Source organism: Podospora pseudoanserina, chromosome 3, assembly GCF_035222485.1.
Source record: "Podospora pseudoanserina strain CBS 124.78 chromosome 3, whole genome shotgun sequence".
Taxonomy (NCBI): domain Eukaryota; kingdom Fungi; phylum Ascomycota; class Sordariomycetes; order Sordariales; family Podosporaceae; genus Podospora; species Podospora pseudoanserina.
In genome coordinates, this window is record NC_085922.1 from 1,443,130 (window position 1) to 1,469,786 (window position 26,657).

The window sequence follows — 26,657 nt, forward strand, 5'->3', positions numbered from 1 at the left end:
TAATTTCAGATTTGACGAGCGCGAGATCTGTTCTGAAAAAGGCGGGCTAGTTGTCGTTGATGGAGTTTGATAATTGATGTGGAAGTTCAAAGATGAAAGTCCAAGATTTTTTAGGTTGATAAGCTTGGGCCTTTGCGCTTGTCTAAGCTTCGGTGGCTTCGATATAGGTAACAGCAATGCACAACAACAGGCGCATCGCCTAGAACTCAAAAGTTATATATTCAAGCAGTCAAAATCATACAGGAGATGTCGACGCCGTCATTCTACACGCCACTCAACGTGCCCAGCTACCACATCCTTCCCGCCGGCATAAGTAACGGGGGACATGCATCTGTAATTAATCATGTACAGAGTCTTTGATGCTACACTCTTCTTCTTTTGTCTACCGCCCTCTACTCTATTTAAGCAGTTCTCTCAAAAGCAACCCATTGGCCCTCGGCCGCAGGCTCCTCAAGGGGCTCCCAACTGTTCTCGTTGTTAGCGACGTGCTGTATTTCTCTCCCAATCCAGCAAACTTACACCTTGGACTCAATCATGGTATCCGTCAGCTTGAGCTCGCCCTCAGCGACCTGAATGACCTCCTCAATCAAGCCAGCACCAATCTTGTTCTCCAGCTCAGCAATCCTGCCAAAACATTAGCACGATCCTCTCCTACCACCCCACCAAGAAAACCTACTGCTCAGCAGTCAACTGCGGCTCAGGCTCCCACTCAACCTCCTTCTGCTCCAGCGCCTCAGCCCTCTCAAACTGAGTCTTGACATGCCACTCCATCTCCTCCTGCGTCCTGCTGCCCTCCAACTCCGGCCCGTCATTCACCTCCCCATCCCACTGCTGATACCGCATATCAACCTCGCTCGGCAACTGTCTCACAACAAACACCTGACCATCCCTCTCCACCTTCGCGGCCCCGAGCATCTCATTCGTAGCCGTGTTGGTCGTCCTGAACTTCTCGGGCTCCTGCTTGAGGATCTCCTTCGCCTTGGCCACCCACTCCTTGTACCCGGGGGGGACAACCGACTCGACGTGTGCAAGACGCTGCTTGGTCACAGCCTCGACGGACTGCCTGTAAACGGAGTGCTCGGGCACGGCCTTGAGCTTCTCAAGGGTGGCGTTGTAGAGGTAGAGGAGCATGGAGCGCGGGGCGTTGTGTGTCGGGAGGCCAGTGATACCGGTGGGCTGGCCGGGCTCGAGATACCGCGCCGTCGGGCGGACGGACGCGAGGAGGCGGAAAGTCGCGCGCATTGTTGCGGGTGGTTTGTGTGTTGGCGACTTTGAGGAGGGGGTGGAAATGTAGCCGCAACAACGGGAATTGGATAGCTCTCTCTCTCTCTCGACGTCAGCAGCCTTTCCCTGCTAGCTAAAACCCAATTGCCAATTGCCATTGCTTGCTTGCCAATTGGCGGCTGGATGTGGGGCACGTTGGGCCTTGGCCGTCACGTGATACCCTTGACTTACACCTCCCTTTCTGGCAAGATCGTCATTATTTTTGGATGGGGATAAAGAGCGAACTGTGAAAACAAGCTGATCCTCAAAACATCATGTCTCCGTTCCCATGATTTTTAACATTGACCAGGCCTCAGAGTTGTGATGTAACCTCTACCGTTTACCTCCAACCGTTGACATAAAGCGGGGCCGACCGATCAACCTCACTCTTCACCTTCTCACCTCACCACACGCTCTCTCTCCCATCCCTTTAGGTCTGTCTCTTCTAGGACCAACATGGTAAAGATGACCAACCTACTGTCAACCCTCCACCTCAACCTCCTCACCCTCCTCTCCAACCTCTTCTCCCACCTGACCTCCCTCTTCTTCTCCCTCCTCTCCCTCACTCACGCCCTCCTTATCGTTTTGGGCTTCACCCGTCCTAATCAATGGGAGCCCCCCACATTCCTCGACTCCCTCCTCTATTCCCCCCTCTTACACCTCACCACCAACCTCTACCAAATCCTCCTCTTCCTCCGCGGCCACCCCTTCCATCCACCCCCTCACCACTCCCGCATACGAGTAGTCTGTCTCTCCGACACCCACTCCCTCCGCCCCCCCTCCATCCCCAGAGGCGACCTCCTCATCCACGCAGGGGACCTTTCTGCAACCGGAACATTCGACGACCTCCAAGACCAAATAAGCTGGCTTTCTTCCCTTCCGTTCAGACACAAGGTTGTTGTCGGCGGTAATCACGATTGTTTCCTAGACAGGGCAAGCTCCATCCATCGGACCAGAGGGCAAAAGGAAAAGAGGAAACTGGATTGGAAAGGCGTGGTGTGGTTGCAGGATGAGTTGACAACCCTAGAATTTGAGGACAGGGAGGTGGCGGGAAAGAGGAAATTGAACATCTTTGGGAGCGGTTGGGTCAGGAGGTGCGGGGGTGATGATTTTGCGTTTCAATATGATGACGAGAGGCCGCCTTGGGAAGGAAGAATCCCGGTTGAGACGGATGTTTTGGTTACGCATTGTCCTCCGGTTTGCTTACCCCCTTTTTTGTCCTCACAGATGTGGGAGATGCTAACGAGAGAACAGAAAGGCCACCGCGACTTGCTGCTTGGTTGTCCTTCGTTGCTGGCCGAGCTGTGGAAGGTGAAACCGAAGCTTCACGTGTTTGGGCATGTTCATCATGGGGCGGGGGTGGAGAGTGTGTTCTATGATGAGTGCCAGGCGGCGTATGAGGGTCTTGTTTTGCGGACGGCCGCGGTGGAAATGAGTATGCTGAAGAGATGGTTCGATTTTCAGGGGCTGAAATATGCGTTGAGTGTGTTGAGGTATGGGCTGCAGAGTGTGCTGTGGAAGTGGATCATGGCTGGGCCGGGGAGTAATAATGGGGGAGTGTTGGTTAATGCTGGGGTGATGAAGGGGAATACGGGCAGATTGAGGAAAGGAAGGGGGACGGTGAAGGTGGTTGATTTGTGATTGGTGGTGGAAAATAGAAGTGGTGATTGGATTTTAGGACGGTGTTTCGGGAATGGATTCATTGTTGAGGTTTTTTTTTTCTTGGTCATTGCGAAGTGAGATAAATAAATGAATAGAGTGTAATATCATTGTTGTGTTTTCGGCTGTTTGCGGATTCTCTTGTGATGTTGGTTGTCAGGTGGTGGTGGATAAAAGTCGGGAAAATACAAGTTGGTGACGACTTTGTTCGAAGAGGCTAGGTCGTGGTGGTCGGAGAGTGGAAGAAAACATGGAATTACCAGCTGTTACGGGACAGGTTGTTTCCTCGAGTTGCTCTCAAGAGAGAGAGAGAGAGAGAGACACGCAGCAGAGAAGTTGGTAGCAGGCCACCACACGAAATATCATGAAAGCATCGGTGTCAGTCATTCATTCAGAATAGCTTCAGTTGTGGAAACAACCGGGTTATCTTGACTATGTCTATGGCCAAGTACCCGACCACAGTCAAGATGTATTGACAGATCATCATCAAGGCTACAGACGAGCACGTGGACTTGGAGGGGGGCTTCAAGCCCCGGAGCGATAGCCCAAAAGGCCCTGCCGTTCGGTATAACGCCAGCCGCCGGTCACAACATCAACCAATGGGTCCATCAAGGAGTTCCAGCGTGGTGTAACGGTTAGCACGAGCGCAGGCTCTCCCATTCACAACGTTTGACTAAGTCTAGGTCGTGAGTTCAAACCCTTGTGCTGGTATTGAAACGGCCGAGTGGATGCGCTTTGTCCTGTTCCCATATTATTGGGAATATATTAATGACAACTGTCATAAAGACGTGGTTCTACGTTCGAGTCGTACGCGCTCCCTTAAGTTTTTGGCTGTTTCTGTACACCGAACCTGATTGTAGTTATCCCGACTTTGATGTCCCGTCCGGCCTTGAAGGTGGTGATGGGGATGTGTTCAGATGTTTTGGTATTGCAAAGTACTTATTTTTGGCCAGCTGTCAGAGACCGTGTCTGTAAATTTATACTCAGCCAGCCTGGTCTTCACAGGGAGATACGAGCTCCTCTTTGTCATCAAGCTCAAACTGTTGATCACTCATTATAGTCACAGACCTGGTATTTGAGCGACAACAAAGTCACGTCTTCCCATTTAAATCATAACTCGCACGCTCTTCTCCCCATTCATCTTGATATATCACTTTGCTCACCTCCTCCCCTTCCGCCCTTCCGACTATCAACACAGCCCAACAAAATGAGAATCACCATCTACCCTGACTTCGAAGTCCTGAAACAGGCTGGTTAATTGTCTCAACGCTACTTGACGTTTTAAACAAAGTTATTGTCTCGTTTATCTTTCTCTTCATCCTCAACCGACCGACGGGATCACCTACCTACCAGAGACAGCTAGGTAAATCACCTAGAATATCGAGCATATAGCAAAAGAAAACAAGCGGGTAGGGTAGGTAGATTCAACACTGCTAGGGGCTCGCCTGATGAAATTGAAGCGAGTCTCTCACGACGACATGTAACCCCCTCGTACATGAAACAAGCTGCCATTCGCAGGCTCGTCTTGCAGCTCTCACAACAACAGCCCGTCGTCATCACAACACCCGTGCCGTAAACCTCTGAGAAAATTCCAATGCCGGTATCATAGTAATTTACCTACTAGCTGCCCAGATGATCCAGTCCACCACCACCTAGGATTACTTTACCTTAGCCACACCTCAGCCAGGTTTCCCCCAGGGTAACACAACACAGCCGATAAACACCTCACCAACAATCCCTCTACAACAAAGTGACATGCACATGCACATCAACAAAGCCAACAGCACATCATTCCACCAACTTCAAAAATACCAAATCACCAATTCAAAAACTGTACCTAGTTATATACATATATATCCTGCGAGCAAGAAACAGGCAAGGGTATCTTTTCTCTTCAATAACAGCAAACACACAAACTTGCAAAAAAATCAAAACATGCAACAAAACACTAGTGTAATCTTCCAATCTGGTTCAGTAATAATACAAAGCCGTCCAACAAACAACCCCCCTCACCATCCAGCAACAATCTACCTCCTTCACTCTAACCCATCATCAACCACCCCCCTTTTCCTGCCCACTCACCTACCCTCCCTTCCCACAATCTCAACCTTATCCATCCCACCAACCACCCAAACAGAACCACCACTCGACATCCCCAGCAACAAAACAAAAAAAAAAAAAAAAAAAGCACCAAATCACCAAGAACACCACAAAAACAAACGCAAAAACAAACGGGGTATTCACATCTTATTCTTCTTCATCTCTTCTCTTCAAATTCTGCCTTCCTTCCCCACCCCTTTCCCCTTACACCGCAACTTCCTCCCAACACTCTATCTCCCCAACCCTTCCATCCCATCCCATCCTCAATCTACGTGGTATCAAATCATCTCCTAGTCCCTTCCATCCTATCCCACCTAGTCCACCCATCGCCCATCACCCAACACACACACACACACACACACACACACACACACACACACACACACACACACACACACACACACACACACACACACGCACCGGGTATAAAGCTGCTTTTTCAGGTATCAAGTAAAAGAAAACTCGAAAAAGACGCATCGACGACATCAAAAATGAGAAATGAAAAAGAGAAAAAAACAAAACCGTTTGCCATCCTTCATACTCCGAAATGAAATGTGAAAATCAGAAAAAAAAAAACCGAAAAACAAACATCATGATGCGTCAAAAAACCAAAAAAATTGTTGTCCTTGCTCTTGTCTTCATCTCAATCTCCTCCCGCGTTATACTCCCATGGTAGGGATCAGAACAGATATTGTCCCCCATAAGCCATGATAAAAGGCCCGGAAGGAAAAAAGAAAAAAAAAGTACAAAACAAAGACAGAAGTGAGAAATAACAAAAACCAAGATTCCCAACGCGCGGTCCAACTGAGATTCGAAAAGCAAAAGCAACACAACTACCAGGGTATTTTACTTTACGCCATTGGGTATATCCAGCCATAAGGGGTATTGGGTATTTCTTTTCCTCGCCGCAACACGTCAGAGAAAAAAGCAAACAATGCGTGTCTAAAATCTGGCGAAATCACAACCATCGAGACGTTAAACGTTAACGAAATGGCACAAGAGGGCCGGGGTATCCTGAATTTGTTGAATGAGAGGTAGAGGGACGCCCGCTGTCGTCAGACCGACGGGCGGCGTGGCGAGGAGTCATGTCGCCGTGGTGAGGGACGGCCAGATTGTTGCCAATCCCGTTTCCAACAAGAACTGCCGAGGGCCAAGGGCTGCCAGAGTCCTCGTCGGCGAGGTTGACACCACTGTCGTTCCAGGGGTTGCGGTCCGCATTGAAACTGCGAGTCGATTCGATCGACACGAGCGACGACTTGGAGACGTTGCTGGAGCCCTTGAAAAAGCTGGTGGCCGAGTGCGAGCTGTTCTTTCTGCGGTCCAAGAAGGACGAGATCGAGGACATGCCACTACCAGGTCTGCGAAGTCGTTCCAGGAGACTAGACCGTTCCCGAGCAGTCTCCTCGCCGAACGAAGGCTTGGTGGGAGAGTCGGTGGCAACTGGAGCTGGTGCGTGCTGAAGAAGCTTGGAGTCAAAGTACGGCAGCGCCTCTTCGAACGTGTCCGGCTTCGGGCGGGACAGAGCACCTCTAATGAAGACGGGCTCCACTCCGGCAGTGGCAAACTCGCCCTGGAGGAAGTCCATGGCATCAGAGACACCACCTGCATTGTTACGGGTGAACTGCCAAAGCAGAGTGACGGAGGGGTTGCCGTTGGCGGCACGCTCCTCGGAATTCTCGTGCACCGTGACATCGACTTCGTACTGGGTCTTCAGCTTGGGGACAATGTTCTGAACAAACTCCGGGGACTCGAGGAATCTGATCAGAGTAGGAGTCCGCTCCATCACGACTTCGTGCTTGTCGGGAACCATGCCCTGAGGACAACGTTAGTCACGCCAAGGATATCACCAACCAGAAAAAGAAAACACTCACCAAAAATGAATCAATGCACTTGGGCACCAACCACTGAGGTCCAGACACAGTGAGCTCATCGGTGGCCTGCTCCGTACTAGGGAAAACAATCTTGCAGTTCCACATCTTCTCTATCTCTTCAATCTCGGGCAACCTGGACAGCAGCTCACGATGATAGAGGCGGTCGATCTTGACAGTCTGGTTCATGAATTCAGAGTCCTTCACGGGGCATTCATGTTAGCGCTCCTGGGATCCACGCGGGTGGGAGGGACTTCTCACAGCCCTGGAAACCATCTCAAGAATCTCGCTCTTCACGAGTTCAAGATTCTGAGCGTTGCGTGCCGGGGTGCGGCAGATCACATTGTCGACCCTAGAGTCGTCATCTTCTCGGGTGAGACCGCCTGAGAGGTGTCAGTTACATGCTGACCGAATCCACCAGCAGTTGATCCTACCTCTATCCATTGCGTTGGAGAACTTGACAAAGACCGAGTGCTTCTTCATGATGCGTTGGATATGCTGCCCACCAATGCCAATGATGCGTTTGTGGTACTGATCCGGGACATGGAACGAAATCGATGCCGGCATCTCTTGCTCCACCAGTGTTAATCCGTGCTTGACAGCCTCGTATGAATGTGTGACCACCTCGATGTTGAAGTTGTACTCGCCAAACGTGTCGAAGATGATCTGCACGTTGCTCTGCCCCATGATCTTGTTGATCTTGCCATTCTTCTTTCCGCTCACAAATTCCTTATGTTCGTTGGCGAGCTCGATCTTGACTCGAATCTGGGACTGGGGAGATTGATTGACCCATTTGATGTCATTGATGACGGCCAAAGCGGTCTTGACAGCCTCATCCGAGCCTGAAATGGTGAAGCACCGGTTGTCAAACTTCACATCGGCTTCCGAGTTGGCACAAATATCGCTGAGCATGGTCCGAATATCGTTGGGAGTCGGCATGGGCTGGCGGTTGTCGGGATGAGAGATCCACCAGGTAGCCGTGTAGAACTGTCCAACCAAGGCCATCAACTCGCGGACAGAACGCTCGAGGGGCAAGTTCTCCAGGGCTTGGAAGCGAGCCACGTTCTTCATGGACCCAAGACTGGGTGGCAGAATATGCGTATTGTTGTTCTCGGCAATCTTCCTCACCTTGTCCATACGAGTGAGCAGAACACTGTCGAGCTTGGCAGGCGTAATCTGAACATCCTTCACGTAGAGCCTGACACGCGTGAGGTACTCGTGAATCTTATACTTTGCCTGCTCGATAGCTTGCGTGTTCTCGCCAGTGATGAAGACATCAGACTCTCCACGACGTGTTGCGCCGGGTGGGCAGTACGAATAGCAGCTCAGGAACGGCGGAGGGAAGTAGATGGCCGTGTTGGTTGATGACTCGATCAGCTTGATGTTCTTGCGGTTGCGTCCGATCAAGATCTGCTGGACGCTATAGTCGACATTGATAGAGTCAGCAACCCGCCCCAGCTGAATAGGATCTCATGTTAGTTCAAGTCCCACCACAAGGATCTGGCAACAACGTACGAGTTGATCAATATGAATAAGAACGCGGGTTTTGGCATGCTCCGCAGACATGTTGTCGCCATAAATGGCCACCCGCCAGCGCTGGTCTCTCCGGAGCTCCACATCGCCGTTCAAGCCATCAACCACCGGGGCAAGCTTGGGCCCGAGGAGGAAGATGTCGACGCCACAAAACCTCGAGGTTTCGTCAAGAAAGTCTGTTACCGACTTCTTCAGAACGCCTTCGGCAAGATTGGCAACCAGATTGCCGTCCACATCAACAGTTGTGCAACGCTAAAGACACACAGTTAGCAGGCACAAGACACAGAAAAAGCACAGTTGCACAAAAAGATGTGACGCACTAGTGAGATGGGGGTCTTGTTCAGGATCGCCTCGCGTGTTTGATAGACCAGGTCGGCGGGACCGGACAAGCACACCGTGGTGACGAGACCGCGGGCATTCTTGGGAGTGCCCGAAAGAACGTGTGCCTCGATGGGCAGGGGGTTTGTCGTGATGCTGTGGCATAGCTGACGGAGGCCCTCAAGGTTCATAACATGGACGTGGAGAGCGTGGACGGGGACATCGTCGGGGGCCTCGACGGGATGAGTCCAGCGGAGGACGGCATCGGTGGTGGCGTGGAGAATGTCCTCGGTGTCGGGGCCGGCGAGATCGGAGGCAAAGGGGACGTTGAAGGCATAGTGGATGGTAGGCTCGCCGATGGGGAGCTGGGGTGTGGGTATCGGGGGTGGCCCCTGTGTTGTGACATCTCGACGAGTGTTGATGGCCGGCATGCCAGCCATGTTGTTTCGCGAGATGAAGTTGCTGGTTGGCCAGTGACGCATGGCTGTTATTTTATTCATGATGACTCAAATGTGCTCGCTGCTCTCGGAGCGTGGAAATACAGGGCGGATGCCAGGGCTGCGTGATGTTGTGGTGTTGAAGGAGAAGGGGGGAATCGAGGGAGGCAGAAGACACAGCAGCAGGCTTGTCGTGGTCGACGGGAGCGGCGGAGGCGGCGTCTGGTGCTTGTCGTGGGCAATTGGGGCTAAAAGGAATGGAAATGGAAATGCGGCGAAAAAAGGGTATCTTGGGTATCTTCAAATGGGGCCGCTGTTGAAAAAGGAACAAAAGAGAAAGGGGGGATGGGCAGAAGATGTCGTGTGCTCCTGTCCTTCCTGCCAAAGAGTTGTCGATGTTTTGAGCTTTTGGGGGGAGGGAAGAGACAAGACTTGTCGTGTCGGTCGAGGGATTGGCAGATGGATGGAAGCTGTTGGACTGACTGTCCCCACAGGCCCGCTCTGCACCTTGGGAGCCCGCTGCCTTGGCCCGTGCGCCCTCCCCCTAACGTTGCAGTGACTGGTGGCTTTCACTCTTGGCCCCCTCGTTCCCGACCCTTGACTGGCCAGGCCAGTTCGAGAACCGGCAACTTCCTGCGTCCGCGGCCTCTTCACACTCTCTCCACCAACCAGTCTATGTACAGTAGTGTACGATATCTTCAGCTTCAGCTTCAGCTCCATTCCCTCTTCCCGGGCCGGCCCTGTTGTGGAATTTGCCGTCTGAGGGGAAGCCTGTCTCTCTTCTCCGCAAGAGACATCCATTCCAAGCCAGCCATCCAGCCATCTAGCCATCCAGCCATCCAGCTAGCCCAGTTCTGATCCGGGCTTGACAAAGAAATGGAAAAAAGGATAAGGTAATCTGCTCGTGCCCCATGTCTCACAGTCCAGTTTCATCTCCTCTGCTGGCCACAAACAATGAATGAATGGTAAATACCAAAATCCCATAATAAACATGCTCATGCCCCTCCCAGATACTCACCTCGCCCTCCACCTATGCCTGCAATATTCCTTTTTACCTTTGCAGCCGGGTCTACTGCTACCTTGGTATCTCTCCTTTAACCAAACTGCCAGCTCGCCCGGAGACTTTTATTGTCCTCACACTGTTCCCTGAATCATGTCCAAAGTACTGGTCACCTGAAACCCCCCACCGCCGCCCTAGGCCGTCGTCTATAAGACCTCTCCATCCCAACAATCTTTTTCTCTACACTGCCATCAAAACATGAACGCGTCATGCCCGGACTGGCAACAGGTGTTCTCCACGCAGCATACATACCTACAGCCTGGCCCGGCGCCTGCCTGCCCAGCTGTGCAGCACCACCTGAACCTACCTCGTGAAAGCTCACGACAGGTGGAGCCACTTGCCAGGCCCGGTGACGTTGTGCTCCCCCAACTTCTTTCTTGCAAGCATTACAACAACACACACTCACTGCGGCACAGAACGTTTTCCTGCCCGCCGCCGCCAAAAGAACAACACATATCTTGCTCTGTTGCTCTCTTTGCTTCCCTCATCAATCGTCCGAATCATTGCAGCATACTTTGTAGCACTGTAGATCATCAGCTTTGAAGCGGGAACCTCCGTCGTCCAGAAAGTTGGCATCCGGACCCCTCGGCCCCTCACAACCCCCGGACCCCGTTATCCCCCGTAAACACTGCCTTGATGATGTTAAAGGAGGTCCTTTAGGCCCCCACTCAGGACTCGGTACTCACTCACCACACCTCCTTTATCCTGTTGGACCAGACCATATGGTCCTTACATACAGCCGGCATATGCCATCTACCTACATATTGATACATCCAACCCCCATCCAACTAAACCCCCGATGCAGGCAGTCAGCACCGTTTTTATTTTTTATTTTTTTTTTAATTTAATTTTTTTTCCCAATTCTTGGGGCGGTCAGTTTGTCAAATGTCATAAGTTCCTTTGCAGAAAAGAAACGGTCTGGATTTAAGCTCCTTCCAGCGGCCCAAAGACTCCGAGCCTTCTCATTCCACTGACCCCGATTCATTACCTACCAAAACATGCAAACATCTTGCCTCATGTCTCAAAGTGAGCCGATCTATCGAATGGCTATGTATTAACCTGCCCATTCCGAGCACTATCACCGTAAAGCAACTCCAAACGATCGGAGGAAGTTGAACAGGAGCCTATTCGGAACAACCCCCCACCCTTTGTCTTACCAGTGCCCCCCTCCACACTTGCTCTTATACATATACCTAAGCCTAGTTGACCATGTCAATTGAAGCCGCCTTTTGCCATCCACACTCTCCAACAACCAACACCCTCACCCACACTCTCCCATAACCTACCAAATCTACCATGAATTTAGGGCACAGCGGTAGGAGGGTTTCGAAGCCTTCTATATATTTGGTGACGGCTTCTAAACTAACGGCGGCGGGGTAGTAAGGCGTAGGGAGTGCGTATAGGTTGGACAATTTTACCGTAGGTGAAATTTATCATATAAAAAGTAGGTTTGCAGTCAAAACCTCATTAAGGGGAGGTTGGGGGGGTAAGAGAGGGGCCAGCACTGGTAAGACAAACAGGGGGCTCCGAATAGGCTCCCTCCTGTTGAACCTCATCACAAATCCAGAACTCCAGCCCAAGAGATATCCCAATGTGCTGTGCCATTCCAAGTGCTCAACTCCACATTCGATTTGTAATACCAACTCCCCGAATCCAGTCAGGTCAGGTGATATTACGAAGTAAACCACCGGTTTCAACAACTGCACCATCTGCCCGTCTTTGCCCCTTTTTGGCGTCTGCATGTCTGCAAGCCAAAAACACACATGTACATATACCTGACGGCACTAAGTAATCATGAGAATTATTCTGCAAATATCACGCAAGACCCAGCAGATGCTCAAAACCTTATAAACAATAAACCAATGCCATTTTTCTATTGCTCCAAAACTCAAAACATCCCAGCTACTCAATGAATGCAAAAATGGTTAAACCCCATTCCCGCTTGCTGACGCCCAGCTAGGACCATAAAAAAACGCCATGTGAATGCCTGCCTGCTCGCTCCTCTCCCAGCAAATGGAGTGAGTACCTTGATGCCTTTTTCCACACCCCCAAAACATGTAAAAAGCATAATACACAATTACACAAACTGTCTACACGCTGGTCAGAATAGGTAATCACCCTACAATATCCATAATCACAAAACTCAGGTACCCCCCGTCCCAATGCAACTAACTCACTTCCCCCCCCTCTTCACTCCCCCAGCCTTCTCCTTCTCCTTCCTCTTCGCAGTAACCCTGTGAACTTCCTTCACCAAATTACGAGCCCCCTTCTTCCTCACAAACCCAGCCTCCCGAAACGCTTCAATCTCTGCCAGCCTCACCTTGCCCCTCTGCTCAGCCGATAGAGCATCAAACGTCTCCCCTTTCAGCTTCGCCTCCTTCATAGATGCCACCTCCCTCTCCCTCACCTCCCCTCTCAGCTTTCTTTCCTTGGCCTGCCTCGCCTCCATCTCCTGACGCCTGAACGCCTGCTTATGGACCCATGTTTCCTTGCCCCTGGCGCTTGGCTCATCCAACTCCCCAGCGTCCAGCTGCGCCTTGATCTCTCCTAATTTCTGCTCGTCGAGCTCGTTCAACTTGGCTTGTCTCCAAGCTACCTCTAACTCTCTCTGTTTGGCCGCTCTCCACTCTTGCCTATTCTTCCGCTCTGCTGCCGGGTCAAGAGTCCATAGCTCTTTTTTCGCCGTGTTCATCTTCCGTCTCGCCGCCGCTTCAAGAATCGTTTGCTTCTTGCTCGCAGCCTCCTGTCGAGTCAACAACCCAGCCTCTAGCTTAGCCTTGATGTTTCTCAGTGCCCGCTCATCAAAGCCTGCCGCCCTTATTTCCTTTTTCTTTTCGCCTCCTGCCTTCACCTCACGCTCCACCACCTCCTCCATCTCATCCTCCATCTCCATTTCCATTTCCTCCCTTTCCTCTCCCCCACCATCTGAACCGCTACTAGAACAACGTCCCTAACGCATATCCCTATATACCTCCCTCTGCGGCGGACGATCCAGGTACACAACCTCATCATCCTCCCTCCCCGCCGGCGGCGGCCTAGCATAATAACCCCCGCCACTCGGAGGACCTTGGCCCTGAGCCTGACCCCCCTGCTGCGAAGGCGGAGGCGGAGGAGGCTGAATGCTATACCCCCTCTCCCCCACCCTCTCGGCAGGCAAAACACTATAAGACCTCGGGGGCGGCGGCTGCATCCCATAGGCAGGAACCGGCGGCGGAGCAGCGTACTCGACCCTCTGACCACCACCTCCATACGGGTCATACCGCGCAGGCTCCTGACCCGGCCTAACACTAGCCGACCTCAGGGGCACATACTCCTCCACTTGACCTCCGACCCTCCTCTCGTAAGCAACCGGAACCTCATATCGGATGCTCTCCGCGCCAGGCCGGACGCTGGCCGACCTCACCGTCCCAGCAGCTCCAGCACCGTAGTAATCCCTCCCCCGATCCTCAAAAGGAACCCTCTCATAGCTGGTGCTAGGTTCATAGCGAACTGTCTCCATCCTGGGCCTGACACTAGCCGGTCTGGCCATGTATTCCCGGGGAGGCTCCGCACGCGAAGGCGCATACTCGTTCATAGGTGGAGGAGCCATGGGGTTGGCACTCTCGCGGTAAGCACCGTACTCTGGCTGGGTCACCACCCGTCTCGGCGCTCCATACACAGGCTGCGCACCCTGATAGATGACCTCGTCATCCATCACCTCTGGTCTCCGTGACATCTCCCTCGCAGGATAGAGCCTCTCGCCTCTTGGGTCCGAGATCACCTCCTCGCGCACGACTGTAGTCGAACGAATGGGCTCGAGATACTCTCGGCCATGGGCATCAACAAGAATGCGTCTCACAGGTGCCCTGGGCGGAGGCATAGCTGCAGGCGGCCGCTCATACATGATGGGCGATTGTGAACGGTCGCTATACGCGACTGGGCGCATACTCATCCTGGAGGCAGCTCTGACGTCGCGGTAAACGGCACCGCCTTCCTCATATGCCACAGGACGAGCAGTACGAACCTCCCGTGAAGCATATTGAGCACCTTGGGCGCCTGGGGAATCCGGACGGATGGGACGGGCGCTCACCGCTTGTCTTGGCTCATCATAGTAGACCCTTTCGACCCTCTCGTACCTTGGTGATGTGACCAAAATGGGCTCATCGTCATAGCGAGGACGATATGCCCCATCTGCTCGTCCGTAGGCCACGACCCGTTCCTGCCTGAAACTGCCGTTAGGCTGGTAGCACTCTTGGTAACCAGTCTCTACAGGGATTGGTTCTTGATACCTGTGCTCTTCGTAGGGAGAGTCAACAGCTTGCTGGCGCCCTTGCCTCTGGCGCTTGCTGGGCCGGGCATAAGGAGCGGCCGTCAGAGGGGATGGTGATCGTGGTTCAGGCTTGATGACTGGCGACACAGCAGTCTCAACAGCCAACCTGTCCGCCTTTCTCTTGTTCTTCTTTTTGTTCTTCTTCTTATCGGCCGCCTTACCAGCCTGTGGGGAGCTCTCTGGGCTCGACGCGTTAGATGTTTGCTTTCTAAGGGCTGCGACCTGGGCAGGAGTCGCCCTGCGTCCACTGGAGTCAGAATCAACCAAGTGAGGTTGTCTTGTAATGGCCAGAGAAGCCAGGGGAGAGACACGCTCTGGTTGGGGAGCAAGAGGGGAGAGATCGTGTCCTCGCACAACTGGGGATGTCTGATTCTGGTTCCCACGAGTTTGACTGAGTAGATGCTGGTTCCCTGGGCCACTGCCAGCACTGCCGGACGGGCCAGGACGACCGGCCAGGCCGCTACCATATGTGTTCGCCGCGCCTATTCCAGGAATTGAAAAGGAAGGAGCTGGGACAGGAAGTGTTGGGTTGGTCCGAGCCGGCTGTGGCTGATGTTGGGATATAGAAACGCCCGGTATTGACATGGGCTGAGACGTGTCGAGAAGGGATTGTGCGTGGGCAATGGCCGTTGGGAGGTCGGGCTCTGGATCGAATTCGGGCTCGTAGGGCGATTCTTCTCGCATTTCCTCGTCTTCGGACTCGTTGGGGATTCGGGCTGCCATGACTGAATCGGGTGTACCATGTTGACTAGAGTAGAAAGTATTGTTATCGAAAGAGTCGCTCGATGCTGATGTGTTAGCAGCTGCATCATCAGTGGGCTGAGGAGGCGCATCCTCGCATAATGTCATGGCCTTGGCCAAGATGTCGTTGACATCGAGATCAGCCATCTGCTCGTGTGGCTTGCTTGTGACGCGACGCTGCTCAACTTCATCTTTGAGAGCACGCTCAATTCTCTGCCGCCGGAGCTGGATCTCAGCCTTGACCAAGTCGTCAGACTTCTCCAGCAGAACCGGATCGATCTCGGGCTTGCCAGAGCCCGAAGGCTTCTTCTGCGACAGCATGCCCAAGCCGGGAAGGTTAGTGGCCATGTATACTGACGGAACTTGCTGGTTCGCCCGGAATGAAGGCGGATTGTTAATTAGTGGGCGACTTCCATTTACCGCAGCATTGGATGATGAGTTGGTGGCAGAAGTGGTAGAAGAAGAAGCAGGAGCTGTCGACTTTGAGCTCGCGGCTTGGGCGACTTTCCCAAGCTGTGGTGGTTTGATGCGCGGGTGAGCACCGCTGAGAACCTCGTCGCGAAACTTGAGCAGCTTCTCGTACTGCTGCACCTCGTGCAACGCGTCGGGAGACAGCGACGCTATCAATAACGTCTTCTTGCCTGCGACTCCCTCCTGTACCCCTCCTCTTTCCGCCGACATGGCTGCACCCACAGAACCTTGCGCCATGATGATGGCTGTGTTGCAAACGTCCGTAACTCGGCACGTTAAGAGCGTCCCATCAAATGCAAAACGACGCGAAAAATCGAAAAATGCTCGGGGTAAATAGATGATCGGATATCCGTACCGGAGACGCAAATGAGAATGAAGAAGCGTCTCTGCCTTTTCTTCGCGTATCAAAATATGCCAACAGTGACTGAGAAAATCAGTGTCTCCGGCAGAGTCAAGTTTGGTGTGTTGTGTGTGGTTTGGGAAACTCGAACAATTTCCCAGCCGCAGCAGAAGCCAAGGCCCTGCCCCCCCCCAGGGAACCGCCAAGGTCGGGAAGCGCACTGACCACATATGCGGGACCGTGAAAGCTTGTTTACCAATGAGACGCAACGTTCCTCTTCTTTTGCTCCGCCATCGAAGATGCGAGAGAGGTGCATACGGCCTGAGTCAACTTGAAAGCAGGGAAATAGGAAGGTGTTAGAGAGTTCTCTGAGAAACACAAATAGCTTCATTATTTCCCACTGAGATGAGATTCATTGTGATACCTGCTTTCTCTCAATTACACTGTGAGATCTTGACTGCTCTCCACGCCGATTAAACCTCCAACAGGAAGATACAACTTAGCAATTCTCTGTCTCCAACTCACTTACAACAATTTACTTCTTTCATCACAACAGTCATATATTGACATCCACATCTACAACCCCAACTACTAGATCAATTCTGAAGAGATATCTCCTATTGAGCCATTCTTAGATCATTTGAGACCCAGCATACTCAACAGCATCATCACAATGGAGTCAGAAGCCCAAGCCGTCAACGGGACCAGTCCCTCACCCAAACAAGTCTTTTTTTTGTAAGTGACAAAACACCCAATCATTATCTCATGAATGAATTAACATAGTCTAACAACACTCAGTGATATCGACAACTGCCTCTACCCCAAGAGTACCCCCCTCCCCTCCCACCCCCTCAACCCAACTCGCTCACTAACCCTGAACTCAGGCGCCCGCGTCCACGACCTCATGGCCGAGCTGATTGACAAGTACTTCGCCACCCACCTCTCCCTCCCCTACGAAGACGCCGTCCGGCTCCACAAGGAATACTACCAAAACTACGGCCTCGCCATCGAAGGCCTCGTCCGTCACCACCAAATTGACCCCCTCGAGTACAACGCCAAAGTCGACGACGCCCTCCCCCTAGACGACATCATCAAGCCCCGCGAAGACCTCAAGAAGCTCCTCCGCGACATTGACACCTCCAAAGTCAGGCTCTGGCTGTTCACAAACGCCTACGTCAACCACGCCAAGAGGGTGGTGAAACTGCTAGAGATAGAGGACTTCTTCGAGGGGGTGACGTATTGTGATTATGCGGCGCCGAGGCTGATGTGCAAACCTCATGAGGAGGCGTATGAGAAGGCGATGAGGGAGGCGGGGGTGGAGAGGAGGGGGGATTGTTATTTTGTTGGTGAGTTCTACTTAACTGTGCCATGAAAATCTTGTGTTGTGTTGATTGCTGACTTGGATCAAAGATGACTCGTACCAAAACTGCAAAAAGGCCCAAGAAATAGGCTGGAACGTCGCCCACCTTGTCGAAGAGGGTGTCAAGTCCCCCAGGACACAAGCGTGCAAGTTCCAAATAAGCCACTTGGATGAGCTGCGCACCTGCTTCCCAGAGGTCTTCAAGAAGCCGGAAACGTCCTCGGAATAGTCGATTCCATTCATGCGTATTCAAACGTTATCAGACATAGAACAGAAGGAGAATAAATAGATACTCATGTGGATTCCATGCTCAATTTCTTTCCCTGATTATCAAATCCTAAGCCTCTGATAACCAGCCGATAATCAATGCCAAACGCCATACCCCATGCCTTTTTCATCCATTGCTGTCCCAGAACCCAGACGCTTGATATGTCAAACAACGCTATGCAAACCCTTCCCCTTGTCATCAGTGCCTCCTAATCAGCCTAACCAACCCATCCAACCTCTTCAAAACCTCATCCCGCTCCCTCAACGCCTCCTGCCTCTGCTGCTCAGCCGCCCCCAGCTCCTCCTCCAACTCCCGTATCATCTGCAACTGGTCTCTTTCACTATTATCTAGACCCGGCAATGTCGAGATCAAATACTCGATCTGCTGCTCCTTCGTGATGAGATCTCTAGCGAGCTCGAGCTGCCCAGCCTTGAATTGTTCAGGGTCGAGGGTATCAACTTCGGGGGGCTGGTCTTGTTTGAGTTCGGGGATTTTGTCGTTGGGGGAGAATTTTTGAAGGTCGTGGTGGCGCTCGTTGTAGTAGAGGGCTGCTATGAATTGAGTGAGGAGCTGTGGGAGGGGGAGGTTAGTGATGGTTGGGAGGGGGGAGGGAGGGAGGTGGAGGACAGACTTGATCCATGGACTCTTGGAGTTGAGTCAGTTTGTCGCCCATTTTTGAGAGTAGATTGATGAACGCAAATCGGAGGGCGGGTGTGGTTTGCGGGTTGGATTTGGTGGTTGCTGTTGGGTAAATGGTTGGAAAGAGAGAGAGAGAGAGAGCTACCTGATGCGCTCGCCTTGTGGTTGGTCGAGTGTTGATAAGATAAGAGGTCAATGGTAGAAAAGTGGATCCACGTTATTTGCCGGTCGATCGCGTGCCGGACCGCGTCTTGAATTTCAACGGCCCCTGCCGTGTGCACCCTTGCGGCCGGAATTGTTTTTGACGTGGGGTTGTCTTCGATGCGACAGAATTGACACCAATTGGTGCTATACAAGCGATAATGCGCCGTCTACTTCTCTCCCGGCCATCCTCCCTATCCCTCCTCACCACCGCCCCTCGACGAGCCTTCTGCGCCAGCGCCCCTCTCTCAACAACAACAACCCCCTCCCTCGAACTCAGAACTGTACAGCCACCCGCAGAAGAACCCTCCCCTTCTCAACCAGAGCAACCAAAGGAAGATTCAGAACAACAACCCCCAGAACCAAACCTCCCCTCCCCCTACACCTTCCCCCTCCCCCTCGCCCCAACCACCAACCACTCCTCCCTCCCCAACTTCCTCACCTACGCCTCCCACACCTCCCTCGACCCAACCTCCACCGTCTACATAGGCACCCACTACGAGTACACCGCCATCCTCTCCCTCACCCGCCTAGCCTTCACCCTCCACCGCGTCGGCGGCCGCTCCGACTACGGCATTGACCTCCTCGGCTTCTGGTCCCCCATCCCAAACTCCCCAGACCCACCCCTCAGAGTCCTCGCCCAATGCAAAGTCACCAAAACAGCCAAACCGGTATACATCCGCGAGCTAGAAGGCGCCTTCATCGGAGCCCCTCCCGGGTGGCGCTCAAAGGGCGTTATCGGAGCACTAGTCGCAGAAAAGACTGCAACAAAAGGTGTCAGGGATGCGATTGGGAGGAGTAAATGGCCGATGGTGTACATTGTTTGTTCTAGGGAGGGGGTGGTGAGTCAGATGCTGTGGAATCAGAGGGCGGTGGAGGAGGGGGGGTTGGAAGGGTTGGGGGTGGGGAGTAAATATAGGGTTGCTGAGGATGGGGAGCAGGTGGAGGAGGTGATGTTGACGTGGATGGGGAGGGAGATTAAGGCCCTCAAGGAATAAAAAACGAGGGAAAAGAAGGCTGAGTAAAGTATTGGTCTTGGGAGAGTGCTCGAGTGTAATGATCTGATCTGGCGCATTGCTGGAGAAGGGATGAGGTCAGTCAGTCGAATCAAGGTGAGAGATTCTTGGTATATATGTTGCGCTAACAGTTACAGCTATATGCCCCAAATACTCCCATGGCTTTATGTGAGAAATCCACCACGCTATGTCGACCGCCGTGCAAACCTCCGCTTCCTCGGAAAGTCAATCATTATCCAAGATAACCACGCCTGAGGGAAACAGGACCTGTAAAACCCGTCAAGGACACCGACACACCAGCAATTAATCATCCCAAATAGCCGCCTTGGCCTTCTGCGCCTCCTCTTCCTTCTTCCTCTGCCTCTCCCTCTCCTCCTCCCTCCTCTTCTTCTCCTGCTCCTTGACCGCCCGATCATACGCCTTTTGCTCCTCGGTCGCCCTCGGCGCCCGAAGCCCCAACCCAGCAGCAATCATGCGTCGCGCCACGGCATCGGTCTTTTCTGGGCGTCTGTCTGGTGCGGCGCCTGCTGATCGAGGACTTGAGTCGGCGCCAGGTCCGTCAAAAGATGTGAAACCGAACGTGCCGGGGGCGTTGAGCGCTGATGGCGAAAAGGGCTGCTTCTTGGCTATGGGCGACATGGGGGTTGGTGGGGGCGCGTTGGTGCCGGTTTGGGTGCTGCCTAGTGGCGTTTCTTCTGGTTCTGAGGCATCATCGTTGTCTTCTTCGTCCTCCCAGCTGTCGGCGACGGGGGTGGCGGCGGCGGCCTTTTTCTTGGAGGGGGCGGGTTTTTGGGGTTTGTCGAGGGAGGAGGTTTTGAGGGAGAGTTTGGTGACTGAGGTAATGAGGTCGTCGGGGGTGGTGTTGGAGGTCATGGTGGTGGTTTGGGGTTGGGGGGGCTATGCACTCAGCGTATGGGGATGGGTTTTGCTTCGAGATATAGAGAGAGAAAAGACTGAAGGGCTGAGAGTGCAAGTTGGGGGGGGGGGGTTGAATATAAAGGGACAGACAGCAAAAAAACCACAGGCTGGCTGTTGGGTCCAAAGGTGAGACGCCAGTGAAAGGGAGCGTCCCTGTTGAACTAGGGGTTGCCCGGGTTTTGATCACGCGCTGGCGAGGCTACGCCGTAGAAGAAGCTGGGGAGAACCCCGAAGTGAAAGCAGTGCCGCTTCTGGGCGTCCGACCGGCGTGGGGCAATATGCTGTTGGAATTTGGAGTTGAATTGTGGTTGGGGTTCTTGGGGTAGTAGAACCAACAGACTGCCGGATATAGTGCGAAGAATGAGATGGTCGTACAGAGAGGACAAGTCTGTAAAAGTATCCTTCTTGATCTATAGTGGTAATTAACCTATAGCCAGGAAAAGATCGGCCTTTGTCAAATCCTCCATCAATGCTGATGTCAATTTAGAGGACCCTGAGGTTTGGAAACGCAAGCCCCTGCTGTTGAAACAAAGCCCAACACCGAGCTTGCAATTGCGGGGGCGGGGCACTGTGGAGAAAGGCTCCCACGGAACGGTGCCGGCGATGACGGAGGCTGAAAGCTGCCTGTGGCTTGAACAGCCGGGACCCCTGTTGCGCGGGTCTGGGCGCCGTGCGTTGCCGCCTGTACAGTTGCCAGTAGGTTCTACCGTTTGCCGAAAACTGTATCTAGCAGCTCTCGCCTCCTGCTGGCAGCTTCAATCGCATTATTCAGACAATCACCAACTGACTGCCCGCTGCCGTGTTGCTTGGCCGTGTCCCCGTCCGTACCTCGGAGCTTTTCCATTAAAAGGTAGTGAAATCCCCTTCCGACGTCTAGGATTTGCTCCCGGTCTTTTTTTTTTACTTCTTCTTCACTTTTGTGTACATTATTTCCCTCCCTCAAGCTCGAACTCGACTACTAATCAATCCCTCGCTGTTCTCCATCTCCACGCAGTTTGAGAGCTCGAGCTTGATTACAAACCTACCCGCAAAATCCTGACGTCAAACCGCCCTACACCACCCCCTTCCGCCAAAACCGCAACGAGAGATCTGTTTTGTCTCCCCCTCCTCGCACTACCCACAATGCTGCCGCGACAGCGCGTCCTGCGCATGCCCTCGCCAAGGCATTCGGTTCTCCTCTCTACAGCTTCCAGACGAACAAGCATCTGCTCGGTAAGAGCTTCGTTACGACAGGGCCAACACATCACGCCGCGGCTGCAGAGCTTCTCGAGGGACAGCTTTTCGTCGTCGCTATCGCCATTCTCCACGCATGCCGCTTTAGGGAAACAGCAAAAGGGTTCGGGCTTCTTTGACGGCATCGAGCCGTTAACGGAGGAGGAAAAAAAGGCGAATCAGGAGAATCAGGAAAAGGAAGCGGCGGCTGAGGAGAAGGAGGAGAAGGATATTGAAAAGGCAAAGCCTTCTTCTAGCTCCGAGGCGAAGACGAAAGAGGGCGGCGTCCAGGGAACACCCGAGTCGCCGGAGAACAAGGGGAGTGCTGCCGCCGGGAGTGCCGCCTCGGGGTCATCGGGGGAGGGGTCGGGAGGGGATGGGGGGAAGAGGGGACGGAAGCCGGGTGACAAGGCGCTTGCGAAGCCTGTCGTGCCTGAGATTTACCCTCAGGTGATGGCTATCCCGATTGCGAAGAGGCCGTTGTTCCCCGGGTTTTACAAGGCGATCACTATCAAGGATCCCAATGTTGCCGCCGCTATCACCGAGATGATCAAGCGTGGTCAACCATATGTCGGTGCGTTCCTGTTCAAGGACGAGAATGCGGATGACGATGTTATCCGAAGTGCCGACGAGGTCCACGACGTCGGCGTGTTTGCTCAGATTACCAGCGCTTTTCCTATGACGGGCCAAGGTGGTGAGGGAACAAGTCTCACTGCGATTCTTTACCCTCACCGTAGAATCAAGCTTTCTGAGTTGATTCCTCCGGGAGCTGCCGATGCCGCTGGAAAGACCCCGGCGGCTAAGGAACCCACACCAGAACCGATACCCCAGGCTACAGATGAGTCTGCCCAGAAGGGCGATGTTGTCGCGAGCTTTGAGGAGAGCGCCGTTGTACCGCCACCAAAATCAGACGTTACGCAGAAGCAATATGAGCCAACATCCTTCCTCAAGAAGTATCCCGTCAGTCTGGTTAACGTTGAGAACCTTACCGAAGAGCCTTACGACCCCAAGAGCCAGGTGATCCGGGCCGTTACTAACGAGATCGTCAATGTCTTCAAGGAGGTCGCTAGCATGAACTCTTTGTTTAGAGATCAGATTTCAACTTTCTCCATGAGCCAGTCTACCGGCAATGTCATGTCTGAGCCGGCCAAGCTTGCCGACTTTGCCGCAGCGGTGTCGGCTGGTGATCCCAATGAGCTTCAGGAAGTTTTGTCGAGCTTGAACGTCGAGGACAGGATGCACAAGGCTCTTCTTGTGCTCAAAAAGGAGCACGTCAACGCTCAGCTTCAGTCCAAGATCACCAAGGATGTGGAGAACAAGATCACCAAACGTCAGCGGGAGTACTGGTTGACGGAGCAGATGAAGGGCATCAAGCGTGAGCTTGGGCTGGAATCAGACGGAAAGGACAAGCTGGTGGAGAAGTTCAAGGAGAAGGCCGACAAGCTGGCCATGCCGGAAGCTGTGCGCAAGGTGTTTGATGATGAGCTGAACAAGCTTGCGCACCTGGAGCCGGCGGCGTCAGAGTTCAACGTCACTCGCAACTATCTCGACTGGCTTACGCAGATCCCATGGGGTCTGCGCAGCGCCGAGAACTTTGGCATCCAGCACGCCATGACTGTTTTGGACGAGGATCACTACGGTCTCAAGGACGTCAAGGACCGCATTCTCGAGTTTATCGCCGTCGGGAAGCTGCGCGGGACTGTCGAGGGCAAGATCCTCTGCTTTGTTGGTCCGCCAGGTGTGGGCAAGACCAGTATTGGCAAATCGATTGCTCGCGCGCTCAACCGGCAATACTACCGCTTCAGCGTGGGTGGTCTTGCCGATGTTGCTGAAATCAAGGGTCACAGGAGGACGTACGTCGGTGCGTTGCCCGGCCGCGTCATTCAGGCGTTGAAGAAGTGCAAGACGGAGAACCCCTTGATTCTCATTGACGAAATCGACAAGATTGGCCGTGGATACCAGGGCGACCCATCGTCTGCTCTTCTTGAGTTGCTTGATCCCGAGCAGAACAGCTCTTTCCTCGATCACTACCTCGATGTCCCGGTGGATTTGTCTAGGGTCTTGTTTGTCTGCACCGCCAACATGACGGATACGATTCCCAGGCCGCTGCTGGACCGCATGGAGGTGATTAGACTGAGCGGGTATGTGTCTGATGAGAAGATGGCGATTGCGGAGAGGTATCTTGCTCCTCAGGCGCAGGAGCTGGCTGGGTTGAAGGGGGTGGATGTGGAGCTTACCAAGGATGCTATCGAGGAGCTGATCAAGTCTTACTGCCGGGAGGCGGGTGTCCGCAACCTCAAGAAGCAGATTGAGAAGGTTTATCGCAAGAGCGCGCTGAAGATTGTGCAGGAGCTTGGGGAGGAGGTGCTGCCTGAGGAAGAGGCGCTGACGGACGAGGGCAAGGTTGCAAAGGAGGAGTCGGCGAAGGAGGAGACTAAGCAATCGGAGGAGCCGGCCACCGCCAACACGGAAGCGACGGAGAAGGAGACTACTGAGGTGCCGAGGGTGGCCCTCAAGGTCCCCGAGAGCGTCCACGTCACCATCGACAAGGACAACCTCAAGGACTACGTCGGCCCCCCTGTTTTTACGTCCGACCGTCTTTATGATATCACCCCCCCGGGAGTAACCATGGGTTTGGCGTGGACGCAACTCGGCGGCGCGGCCATGTACGTCGAGGCAATTCTCCAGTCGGCCCTCAAGCCGGCCTCGCGGCCGTCGCTTGAGATTACGGGCAACCTCAAGACTGTGATGAAGGAGAGCTCTGCCATTGCGTACAGCTTTGCCAAGTCGTACATGGCGAACAATTTTCCCAAGAATGACTTTTTGGACCACGCCAAGATTCATGTGCATGTGCCTGAGGGGGCGGTGCAGAAGGATGGGCCGTCGGCGGGGATCACGATGGCGACGAGCCTGTTGAGTCTGGCGCTGGACAGGCAGGTTGATCCGGCGGTGGCGATGACGGGGGAGTTGACGCTGACGGGGAAGGTTCTGAGGATTGGGGGGTTGAGGGAGAAGACTGTTGCGGCGAGGAGGGCGGGGTGCAAGATGGTTTTGTTTCCGAGGGATAATGAGAGTGATTGGTTGGAGTTGCCTGAGGTGAGTCTGAACCTTTTTTTTTTTTTCAAGATAAAAAAATTTGCCTGGACGAAAAGCTAATGTGGTTTTACAGAATATCAAGGAGGGAATCGAAGGCAGGCCGGTGAGCTGGTATTCGGAGGTTTTTGACCTTATTTTCCCTGATCTGGACAAGGAGAAGGCGAATAAGAGCAGGGTGGTGGTGGCTGAGAACAAGGAGAAGAAGGAGGAGGAGAAGAAGGATGGGGAGGAGAGTGATTAGGTAGATGTTGAGAGATTTTGTAAATATTAAATGTGTATAAAACAGGGAAAGAAGAAGACGATAAAGAGGAGGAAAGAAGTTGATTTGGTCATTAGATGGGTAGGCAAGGAATGGAATTGGTTTGGGTGGATGGGTGGACGGATAGGTATGGAATTGGGGGGAGGGGGGGTAAACAGCGGTTTTTGCATGGAATGAAGTTTAAAAATAAAGAGGTAAAATGAGAAAAATCTTCACTCTAGGTTGGTTGATGGTGTCTTTGAGATGGGGGTTTGTGAGCGTTGTTCTAGATGTTTGGTAGCTGACACTTGGAGGAATGTGTATCTACGTTTTGTGATGTGTGGGGGGTGTGATGAGAGAGAGGATATAGGGTAATCAAGAGTCAACCGCGATCCTGCCTTTGGGGATATGCAGTGTAGTTTAAAAGATGACTATAGTGATGCCTATATCTTGAGCGAGAGACTGTCGTATGGACAATTTTAATAGATTGAAGAGTTGAGTTCGTGTTTGTGCGTAAACTGTCGTTCAAGTAATCGCTTTAAAAGTAATGCAGCAGGCCCGTATCTAACCGACCAACAAACAAGATATCGATGCGATCTGGACTGCAACTGGGGTATCACCCGCCCGTCCCCTTCCCAACCTCACATTACCGCCTTGATTTTCTGCGATGAGTCTGACGTGTCACAACCGGCTCCTTAATCAGAGGATTTAGTTCTTTTTTTTCTTAATTTTTTTTCCATAGCAATTGACCACGGCCTGACTAACACCCGCTGCCCAACAGGGGCTTTACGGATCCCCTTTCGTGAAAAATGAGTGGGTGTGTGCCGTGATGAGGCGTATCTTTTTTATTCGGATTGGCCCATTCTGTTGCTTGTACGCCACGAGAGAAAAAAACTCGGCTTCGGAGAAAGCCGCAAGGTTCCTATGAGCTCATTTTTCAGAGAGCTGGATGCAACGCAGTTCTTGGTTGTTGTTGTTGTTGCTGTTGTTGTTCTTCGTCTAGGTGGGCTGGAAAGAGACGGCATCATTGAGTGACCCTGCCCACAAAATAATTGATACAGCAGAAGCAAATTAACCCATACTATACTATACTGTAAACTTATGCCTCAAAAGCAAATTGATAGGTCTCTAAACGATATTTTAAGACCTGTTAACCATCTTTGAAGGCTTTTAAACCTATCTCAAAAGGCCTGTGGACTATCCTTTTGAGGTATGTTAACCTGCTTTGGTATCTCAAGTATTTTGCGGCAAGGGTGCCTAGGCAGGTAATCGACACTTTTCCGGCAAGAAAAGTGCAAAGTTATTACTACCTAGGTAGGTATATTATGTAGTCTCGCAACCAGGAGAGTATCCCTCGCTAAGCACATAGGTAAACAATGTTGTGAATAGGAGAAGAAGAAAAAGCTGACGTATGTGCAGCAACATGCTGTCGGCATGTACGGGGGAAAAACAGAAGCAAAGAGACTGTCTAGCCGCATACAGCCTTACCTTACCGCACCGGTTGTAGGTTGGCAGAAGTTGGTTTGTGATGGCAGATGCAGTTTGGGCATCAATCGACCCCCCCAAAAAGCGGGGGGGAGCGGATTGGGGGGGATAGGGTAGAAGAATAC

General features: G+C 52.7%; 11 protein-coding genes across 11 annotated transcripts; 5 read left to right on the forward strand and 6 right to left on the reverse strand.

Moving 5' to 3' along the window:
* Positions 1–204: 204 nt before the first annotated feature.
* QC764_304100 (uncharacterized protein) lies at positions 205–1,379 on the reverse strand. Its single transcript, XM_062945527.1, has 3 exons — positions 677–1,379; positions 520–624; positions 205–465 (listed from the first exon to the last, which is right to left on the reverse strand). The coding sequence occupies exons 1-3, from the start codon at positions 1,240–1,242 to the stop codon at positions 402–404; spliced, it is 735 nt and encodes a 244-aa protein (XP_062801516.1). The 5' UTR covers positions 1,243–1,379; the 3' UTR covers positions 205–401.
* On the forward strand, positions 685–3,047 carry QC764_304110 (uncharacterized protein). The gene is made up of 2 exons (XM_062945528.1): positions 685–2,460; positions 2,518–3,047. The coding sequence occupies exons 1-2, from the start codon at positions 1,720–1,722 to the stop codon at positions 2,902–2,904; spliced, it is 1,128 nt and encodes a 375-aa protein (XP_062801517.1). The 5' UTR covers positions 685–1,719; the 3' UTR covers positions 2,905–3,047.
* A 2,383-nt stretch (positions 3,048–5,430) lies between these two features.
* Positions 5,431–10,199, reverse strand: QC764_304120 (uncharacterized protein). Its single transcript, XM_062945529.1, is given in 7 exon segments — positions 5,431–6,835; positions 6,894–7,091; positions 7,152–7,273; positions 7,325–8,348; positions 8,406–8,675; positions 8,744–10,001; positions 10,010–10,199. Coding segments are annotated over 6 exon segments (2,943 nt in total). The 5' UTR covers positions 9,242–10,001; positions 10,010–10,199; the 3' UTR covers positions 5,431–6,004.
* Positions 10,200–12,411: 2,212 nt separating this feature from the next.
* On the reverse strand, positions 12,412–13,131 carry QC764_0051190 (uncharacterized protein; the record flags this gene model as incomplete). The annotated part of the gene is made up of 1 exon (XM_062940412.1): positions 12,412–13,131. The coding sequence occupies one exon, from the start codon at positions 13,129–13,131 to the stop codon at positions 12,412–12,414; it is 720 nt and encodes a 239-aa protein (XP_062801519.1).
* Positions 13,132–13,188: 57 nt separating this feature from the next.
* Positions 13,189–16,329, reverse strand: QC764_304130 (uncharacterized protein; the record flags this gene model as incomplete). The annotated part of the gene is made up of 1 exon (XM_062945530.1): positions 13,189–16,329. The coding sequence occupies one exon, from the start codon at positions 16,327–16,329 to the stop codon at positions 13,189–13,191; it is 3,141 nt and encodes a 1,046-aa protein (XP_062801520.1).
* A 71-nt stretch (positions 16,330–16,400) lies between these two features.
* On the forward strand, positions 16,401–17,769 carry SDT1 (putative suppressor of disruption of TFIIS). The gene is made up of 3 exons (XM_062945531.1): positions 16,401–16,834; positions 16,898–17,445; positions 17,510–17,769. Exons 1-3 carry the CDS (start codon positions 16,773–16,775, stop codon positions 17,686–17,688), a joined length of 789 nt encoding a protein of 262 aa, XP_062801521.1. The 5' UTR covers positions 16,401–16,772; the 3' UTR covers positions 17,689–17,769.
* SRB7 (RNA polymerase II mediator complex subunit) lies at positions 17,752–18,840 on the reverse strand. The gene is made up of 2 exons (XM_062945532.1): positions 18,359–18,840; positions 17,752–18,297 (listed from the first exon to the last, which is right to left on the reverse strand). Exons 1-2 carry the CDS (start codon positions 18,398–18,400, stop codon positions 17,926–17,928), a joined length of 414 nt encoding a protein of 137 aa, XP_062801522.1. The 5' UTR covers positions 18,401–18,840; the 3' UTR covers positions 17,752–17,925.
* On the forward strand, positions 18,729–19,565 carry QC764_304155 (uncharacterized protein; the record flags this gene model as incomplete). Its single annotated transcript, XM_062945533.1, has 1 exon — positions 18,729–19,565. One exon carries the CDS (start codon positions 18,729–18,731, stop codon positions 19,563–19,565), a length of 837 nt encoding a protein of 278 aa, XP_062801523.1.
* A 321-nt stretch (positions 19,566–19,886) lies between these two features.
* QC764_304160 (uncharacterized protein) lies at positions 19,887–20,456 on the reverse strand (the record flags this gene model as incomplete). Its single annotated transcript, XM_062945534.1, has 1 exon — positions 19,887–20,456. One exon carries the CDS (start codon positions 20,454–20,456, stop codon positions 19,887–19,889), a length of 570 nt encoding a protein of 189 aa, XP_062801524.1.
* A 405-nt stretch (positions 20,457–20,861) lies between these two features.
* QC764_0051250 (uncharacterized protein) lies at positions 20,862–21,288 on the forward strand (the record flags this gene model as incomplete). The annotated part of the gene is made up of 3 exons (XM_062940413.1): positions 20,862–20,887; positions 20,945–21,197; positions 21,235–21,288. 3 exons carry the CDS (start codon positions 20,862–20,864, stop codon positions 21,286–21,288), a joined length of 333 nt encoding a protein of 110 aa, XP_062801525.1.
* Positions 21,289–21,623: 335 nt separating this feature from the next.
* On the forward strand, positions 21,624–25,186 carry PIM1 (ATP-dependent Lon protease pim1; the record flags this gene model as incomplete). Its single annotated transcript, XM_062945535.1, has 2 exons — positions 21,624–24,809; positions 24,883–25,186. The coding sequence occupies 2 exons, from the start codon at positions 21,624–21,626 to the stop codon at positions 25,048–25,050; spliced, it is 3,354 nt and encodes a 1,117-aa protein (XP_062801526.1). The 3' UTR covers positions 25,051–25,186.
* Positions 25,187–26,657: the final 1,471 nt, after the last annotated feature.

Coding starts and splice junctions, on each gene's coding strand:
- QC764_304110 (XM_062945528.1), top strand. CDS start 1,720: ATGGTAAAGATGACCAACCTACTGTCAACCCTCCACCTCAACCTCCTC. Junction 2,461..2,517: donor TGGTTACGCATTGTCCTCCG/GTTTGCTTACCC, acceptor ACGAGAGAACAG/AAAGGCCACCGCGACTTGCT.
- SDT1 (XM_062945531.1), top strand. CDS start 16,773: ATGGAGTCAGAAGCCCAAGCCGTCAACGGGACCAGTCCCTCACCCAAA. Junction 16,835..16,897: donor CCCAAACAAGTCTTTTTTTT/GTAAGTGACAAA, acceptor AACAACACTCAG/TGATATCGACAACTGCCTCT. Junction 17,446..17,509: donor GGGGGATTGTTATTTTGTTG/GTGAGTTCTACT, acceptor CTTGGATCAAAG/ATGACTCGTACCAAAACTGC.
- SRB7 (XM_062945532.1), bottom strand. CDS start 18,400: ATGGGCGACAAACTGACTCAACTCCAAGAGTCCATGGATCAA. Junction 18,298..18,358: donor TCCAAGAGTCCATGGATCAA/GTCTGTCCTCCA, acceptor CCCCTCCCACAG/CTCCTCACTCAATTCATAGC.
- QC764_304100 (XM_062945527.1), bottom strand. CDS start 1,242: ATGCGCGCGACTTTCCGCCTCCTCGCGTCCGTCCGCCCGACGGCGCGG. Junction 625..676: donor CCGCAGTTGACTGCTGAGCA/GTAGGTTTTCTT, acceptor ATGTTTTGGCAG/GATTGCTGAGCTGGAGAACA. Junction 466..519: donor ACCATGATTGAGTCCAAGGT/GTAAGTTTGCTG, acceptor CAACGAGAACAG/TTGGGAGCCCCTTGAGGAGC.